The following is a 7,289-nucleotide window of genomic DNA, read 5'->3' on the forward strand; positions in this document are numbered from 1 at the left end:
CTGTGAGGGAGGCCTGGTCGCGCGAGCGTTGACGCGCGTCACGAAACGTCCCACGCCGCGGGAAACGGTGACGCAGAAGAAGACTGGAGGGATTGTGAGAAGAGGAGAGGGAGATAATGGGTAAACGAGATGGAGAGAATGGGTAAACAAGAGGACGATATGCAGAGAAAGATGATTACCTCACATCTCGCATGTCTAACTGGATGATTCGCTCTATTGTGGCGGGAACAATAACGGTCGGCGCGCGTGGCGGGTTTAAAACCCCAGAGGCGCGAGGACAGCGCGCAATCTTCGCGGGAGACGAACCGTCAGAGAGGTACATGAAGCTAGATTTGATGTGATTAACTGGTTTCAAACTTATTACGCCAACTTTATGATGTTTTATAGCCTACATAAAAAGCACAACCTGTGACTTTTTGTGGAAATCTTAATGCTTTTGCTGATCTATGTTTTGATCATGGCACTTGTGTTTAAATTGAAACAAAAGCCTTGTTTGTTCTGTTGTTCATTTGCAATGCATTTAATGGCACATTTAGTGAGATTCGTCATGAATGGCTCTGTTATTTTCTCCTCTGAATGACTAGTTTGTGTGTTGGCAGCGTCTAGCTCGATGTGCTGATCCAGTTTGTGCTGCGCACACGATTCGCATTCAAAACGCTCGTATGCATATTATTATAAACAGATGAAGCTTGATTGATCGGCTCGATTCGAGCCAAATGCTGATGCCGCTGAACTTCTATTGTTCACATCCTGTCAAAACGTTTCTATTTATAAATGCCTTTTCTAATGCTGTTTTACAAAAGTGGCATCAGTAATATAGAGATCTTTAGACAACTTTAGATATCTTTATCTTTAGATAAGTATTATTAGAAGCAAAATAAAAGGTGGATACAATAAAAAATATATTTTTAATATGCTTGTTTTAAAATTTAATGATAAAATTTAAAATACTTATTAACATCGTATTATATTTTAAATGATACATCATTAGAAATAAAAAACAATTATAAATATTTTATTCTATATCAAGCTTTGGTTTCATGTATGTTTTGCTTTGAAAAAATACATGAAGTTAATTGCTCATATGATGATTGATAGGTTGTTGTTAAAGTTATGGTTTTATTTATCAAAAATTGTTTATTAGTATTATCATTTTTATTGTTAACTAATTTACATTTTATTGCGTACATTGTTTTATATTTATTAAAAAATGTACATTTAATTTATTATTAGTATTCATTTAGATTGTAACTTTTTATGAATATTTGAACCATTTTAAATGTAATTTCCTATTATTTATTAATAATAATTATATTAATTTAACTTTTATATTATTAATAATAATAATAATAGGAAAAAGTCATTTTCATTTTATTTTATATTATTATTGAAATGTTGTACATTTATTATAAAAATATAAATGAATTTATCATAAAGTATTTTTATCATACATTTAGGTTTATTAATATATTAACATTTTTATTTATTTTTATCATTGTTGCTTATATTGTATGTTATTTTATTAAACTTATAACTGTAATTGTCCAATTATTTAACTGTTCTATTAGTAATACTAATATTAAAAATTTACATTTTTATTTCTGTTTATTATATTAACATTTGCACTTTGTTATATTATTAGTATTTATATGTTGTAGATTTATTATAAAAATATAAGATTAATTGATCCGATAACTTATTATTTCAAATTTGTTTTGTATAATCATATATCAATGTTATAGAATATATTGTATTAGAAAGATTATAAATGTAATTTTACAATAATTTATTATTATTATTTAAAATCTGAAATAATCTAATTATATTAGTTCACTTTTTTATTAACAAATTATAGTAACAATGGTATTTTTTTCCGTAATGTATATTTTAAAGTGTTTATCAGGAGAGGAATGAATAAGCTGACCAATATTTTCGAAGAAAGTAGAAATGTTATGTTTGCCAAATGTTGTGAGGTGTAACGAGGAGTCAGCAGAAGTGGGATCCATGTGCGGTTTTACTGTAGACAGCAGGAGAACAATGGGCAGAGGTAAATCACCAGCAACAGAGATATCAAAGACCAGGCAGAAACGCAACGACACGACAGGCGATGGATCAGGCCGGCAAACAGGGTCAATCCAGATAAACAGGCAGAAGATCAGATGGGCACGGGAAGGTACGGGTTAAACAGTCCAAGGTCCAACACAAGAGATCAGTTTACTAGGAATATGGCAAGAACAAGACTTCGTAGTGTGTGTGTCTATGTGACATAAATAGTCCATGGGATGGGGATCAGGTGTGAGGGCAATCAGCACCAGGCACAGAATTATGGGAAACGTAGTTGGTGAGGGAGTCCTCTGGTGGTGATCAGAGGCTTGATATGTGACGCTAGGGGGTTTTGCTGGTGATTTAAGGAATCAAGGAAACTTTAGGTCTGAGTGTCAGAGGTTTGATTGACAGCATTAATGCTGTAGCGAGTGGTTAACCGTGTGTGTTTGTGCAGGACGCTCTCATTGATGGTGTTCACTCTGGTAAGCGGGGCCTCACTGTGTGGTGTGGTGGGCCTCGTGCTCCTCATCATCTCCACAGCAACAGACTATTGGATGCAGTATCGCTACTCGGGGAACGCAGCCAATCAGGGCCTCTGGAGGTTCTGCATCAATCGCAAGTGCCACACCCACACGCTCAACGTGGGTAAGGACAGTCAGCCGCATCACAACCGCTTACACTACAGAACACTTGCAAAAATGACAAATTAATTATATATTTATTTTTTTTTATTTTTTTTATCCGTATCCTTCTGGGTTGGTCCAAATTTCATTTTTCAAAAATATAATTTCATGTCATGTTCTATAAAAATATAAAAAAAGCAATATATATATAAATTCAAAACATAATTTCATTTTATTTTTTTAAATATTTTACGTATAATTTGCAAGAATACTTAGTTCATAGTTCTATGTAAACTTAAAATACTTTAATTAATTGTTTGTTTTTTTCATCAAAACATTGTATTTCATATTCTATGAAAAAAGGGTAAATATTTTGTAATAATCTCTGTCTAGTTGATTATATAAGTATTGGAAGAATATATTTTTTATATATAAAAAAAATTCAAAACATACTCTTCGACAATAACAAAAAATACATACTTTTAACTTAAGTAATCTTTATCTATCTGGTTTTGGCGATATTGGTAAAGAATGTTATTATTTTCTTATTATAAAATACATTTTTATACATTAAGTATCTATGACAATTGCAAAAAATACCAAACAATCCATCATACATCAATTGTTTTCATACAGCAGTTTATAGATTCCCCCAGAATGCTCTGAACCCGTTTAACCAAAGTGTGTGTTTCCGCCCCGCAGCATTCTGGGACGCCACGCGGGCCTTCGTGCTGCTGTCGCTGCTGGGTTGTTTCGCTGGAGTTCTTCTGAGCGTCACTGCGCCTAAACGAGGCCGAAGCAAACGAGTGCGGGCCGGAGGAGTCGCTCTGCTTCTGTCCGGTGACCAAACCCTCATCCTTCCCGCACTAACATTATACTTCATTTTACATTTTCAGAATATTTTTTCCTTTTTTTATGCAAATTTATTAACTGTTAAATTACTACATTTATTTAATAAAATAATTAGTAGTCATTTCCTCACATTCGTTTAACTTTAAATGAAAATAACTCACAATTTAATGCACAACCGAAAAAACATTTTTCAGTTACCTTCAGTATGCATTCAGTTACACATATAGACAATATAAAATAATTTTGTGGTAAAGTTTTAGCATTTTTAGGTGTACTGAAGCTCTTACTATGGGGGTCAAACTGACCCACGAGTGGAGGATTTGTTACTTTTTGAAATGAAAAAAAATGTGAAGAAAAAACATTCCAGGGTCAAAATGACCCGAGGGAAGGATGAGGATTAATTAGCTGTACGTGATTCTGTGACGTCAGCTTTGATTGGCAGCCGTGACGTGTCGTTTAGCAGTGATGTCATTGCTGTTTTCCCGCAGGATTTCTCGCCCTCTTGGCTCTGGCGATCTACACCGGGATGACCGTCAACTTCTTCGGGAAGCGCTACATCGGCTGGAGGTTCTCGTGGTCGTATATTCTGGGATGGATCGGCACCATACTGGCTCTGGCAGCAGGTCAAATATCCATGTGCACATTGTTGCTGAACAATCGCGCGGTGTGAACTCGGCATAAGCTTATGTTTACGCGAAAATAGTAAAGATCATTTGATTGAGCGAAAGCCCCTTTGATTCAATGATTCATTTGAATTTTTATTCTGAGTTTCGTTTGTTTCACTTCAAATAACAAGTCGATTCAGGCTATTTGAAACCTTTAGGAATCAATTCATTAAATCAGTCGGTTGGATAAATGGAACTGACCATTTTTGCAACTGAAGTTTACATTTCAAATGCAATTTGTAATTAAGAGTTTGGTAAAAAAAAAAACATTTATTTTATATTTGTGATTAGAATGGTCAAAATGCATAAAACGGTTTAAGTTTTTAGTTGGAAATGCCCCCTCTGAGTTATGATGCAATCGAATAATTGAATCAAAGTTGTAAATTGGTGAATCTACTCAACCGAATCGACTCGTCGATTCAAACGAACCGATTCCGCGAGTCGTATGATTCGTCACCAACTTCTAAACAGCGTTTTAGTCGTTTTCGCTGATCCGTGTAAATGCAAAAAATGTAAAAGAAACATGTTGTTGCGTAAATCTCTGTCTTCTCTGTATTCCAGGAGTTCTTCAGCTCTGTGCTTATCAGAGAAGCTTCAGTGAAGCGCCACCTGTTACTGTCTCTGACAGCTGAACCCTGATCATCACAAAACACTGAGCGCTGCAATCCTGGAGGAAATAAACTGCGTTTGGACTCTTCTTGGTGCATGTTTTATTTTTCCAACAGAACTGATGGTGCAACATTTAGTCATTGACCGGTTAAAAGGCGTACACACACAACACCATCTGATGAGAAATATATGATGATGTTCAGCACACAGGTACTCATCAATATGTTCACAAACACATTAGTAAACATCGTTAACAAAGGTTTCAAAAGTATCCACAAACACCCCTGTATTACTGTATAAGTTTGTCTTTTTAATTAAGTTTATATGCAAAAAGAAATGGGGAGATTTACAGCGTTTATAATCTTAAATAATCTTAATTTTATATACATTTGATGCAAATAAACTTAAAAGTTGAATATAAAATGTGTATTATGAAATAAAACTAGTGTTAATATTGCTTTAATTTAACAAATGTTTGCTAAAGTCAGTGTTTGATGAAACTGGCTGATATTAAAAATATAAAGATTATTCTAAAATTTTCTTTAAAAAAGTTGATTGCATTCAGAGTCAAAAATACACAGTTGTGGGTTGATAATATTCATTGATAGTGTTGTCAAATGTCACTGATATTTTCGTCATGTTTATGTTAATAAAAATTAAGTTTGACTTATTAAAAATATTTAACGCAATTAACGTTTAAAATATAGCCTTCTGCCTTATTTTGGATATTCAATGTTCAAGTATGACAATATAAAAATATATTAAAAACAGTAATGTTCGGTGTGATTAATTACACAAAAAAAACGTGATTAATTAAAAAAAATTGATTGACAATACTAATTCAAACACAATGTTGAGTCATCGTGAAACCTTCCTATAATCACATTCATGTTCTTCATTCCTAGTTTTATTCGCGCGGCACAATTTCCACGATGTTTTGGTGGCAAAGTAATAACTGAAGCAGTCCAAAGCGCAGTTCATGCTCATCGCGAAGTGAACGAAATTATGCGCGATAAACTGCACGTCACAACTGTACTTATAAGCCTGTGCGATGTATTTAAACAAAAATCCGAAGTGAACGGGGAAAAAACACACGACGAACACAATCAGATTCGTCGCGATGATAAAAACGCACTGGAGTTTCTCGCCGCGGGTTCCGATGTCCAACAGTTTCCTTAACGTGTAAATTACTCTAACTGAGCAAAACAGCATTATGAGGAACGGCACGAGGAACCTACGATGTCTAGGTTCGATGTCTATCACGAGGATAAACGCCAGCGGTAATTCCTCTTCTTTATTCTTCTGAAAGCATTTTATCGTGTTGTTGTTATGCTTTGGATCGTCGACGCGATGAAATGCCGCGCTTAACGAGCACGTGACCAACCAAATGAGTGAGCAGACAACCAAAGCGTTCCTATGTGATAAAACTTCCCTTGTTTTCATTGGATACTTGATGGCCACATATCACACCACACTTATCGCAGTGACGGTGAAGATGCTCACGTACATGTTGACGTAATAAACCGACACTAGTACGTAACACAGCTCTTTATTGCAGTGGTCCCAGAGTGTGGAAAATTCCCATGTGTTTTCATAGTAGGACAGGATGCGGATGGGAAGAAGCACCAGCAGAATGCAGTCGGCGATGGCCATGTTGGTGATGTAGATGTTCATGTAGGTCCAGTCCGCTCTGGGACGCCGGCAGAACATCACCAGGATGTATGTGTTTCCCAGGACCCAGAGGATGAAGGTGGGAATCAGTGAGGCGAGCTGAAGGCTCTGGATGCCAACGCTGATGTTTAGGGTGCAGTTAGACATCTTCAACCTGTGGGAAATTAAAATACACACTTTATAATTACACTTCCCAGACAGGAACATATAGTTATTTCAGAATAGCACACTTCAAGTTTACTAATAAATATAGCTGCGAGCAGCGATTGCGGGCCCAAGCCGGTAGTTACCTAAAGGCACCGGGGTGGCGGTGCCACCGGCTTTGGCCCTCATCGCTGCTCACAGCTATATTTATTTTTATATAGAAATGTATTTTCTTTATGCAGGTCATACACACAGCAGTGAAATGGTTAAGCCCCCTCCCCCTGCACACACACACAGACAGGCAAAGACACAGAGACATGTAGGCTCAGAGAAAGCATGACCACATTCAAACAAAAATATCTGACTTTCTGTGGGTCCTAGCTAATAAGTGTAAATTAGAAAGTTGTCCGTCTCGAAGAGTACAATATACATACCCATTTTTGTAACTCTAGATAAAACTAACAACCCCACTTTTGTCAAAAGGTGGTGCTACTGAGCCCTCACCACGCCCGTTTCTGAAACTTTGCACTGCTACTGGCTAATAAATGTGATGTGTCTGATGAGTTTCATGCAATTTGAAGCATGCTATGGGTCTCAAAAGCATCCTAAAAGAATGGTAAAGTTTGATGCATTGCCACGGCAACAGTTTCAGAGATATCAAGAATCCATTCACAGGTCT

General features: G+C 36.0%; 2 protein-coding genes across 2 annotated transcripts; one reads left to right on the forward strand and one right to left on the reverse strand.

Moving 5' to 3' along the window:
* The first annotated feature begins 46 nt into the window (after nucleotides 1-46).
* On the forward strand, nucleotides 47-4,883 carry lim2.2 (lens intrinsic membrane protein 2.2). The gene is made up of 5 exons (XM_039684367.2): nucleotides 47-316; nucleotides 2,501-2,691; nucleotides 3,372-3,509; nucleotides 4,010-4,144; nucleotides 4,748-4,883. Exons 1-5 carry the CDS (start codon nucleotides 192-194, stop codon nucleotides 4,816-4,818), a joined length of 660 nt encoding a protein of 219 aa, XP_039540301.2. The 5' UTR covers nucleotides 47-191; the 3' UTR covers nucleotides 4,819-4,883.
* Nucleotides 4,884-5,653: 770 nt separating this feature from the next.
* Nucleotides 5,654-6,613, reverse strand: gpr35.2 (G protein-coupled receptor 35, tandem duplicate 2). The gene is given in 1 exon segment (XM_089133522.1): nucleotides 5,654-6,613. A coding segment is annotated over 1 exon segment (960 nt).
* Nucleotides 6,614-7,289: the final 676 nt, after the last annotated feature.

The sequence above is a fragment of the Pimephales promelas genome, chromosome 2 (assembly GCF_988280905.1).
Source record: "Pimephales promelas chromosome 2, fPimPro1.hap1.1, whole genome shotgun sequence".
NCBI classification, from domain to species: Eukaryota; Metazoa; Chordata; class Actinopteri; order Cypriniformes; family Leuciscidae; genus Pimephales; species Pimephales promelas.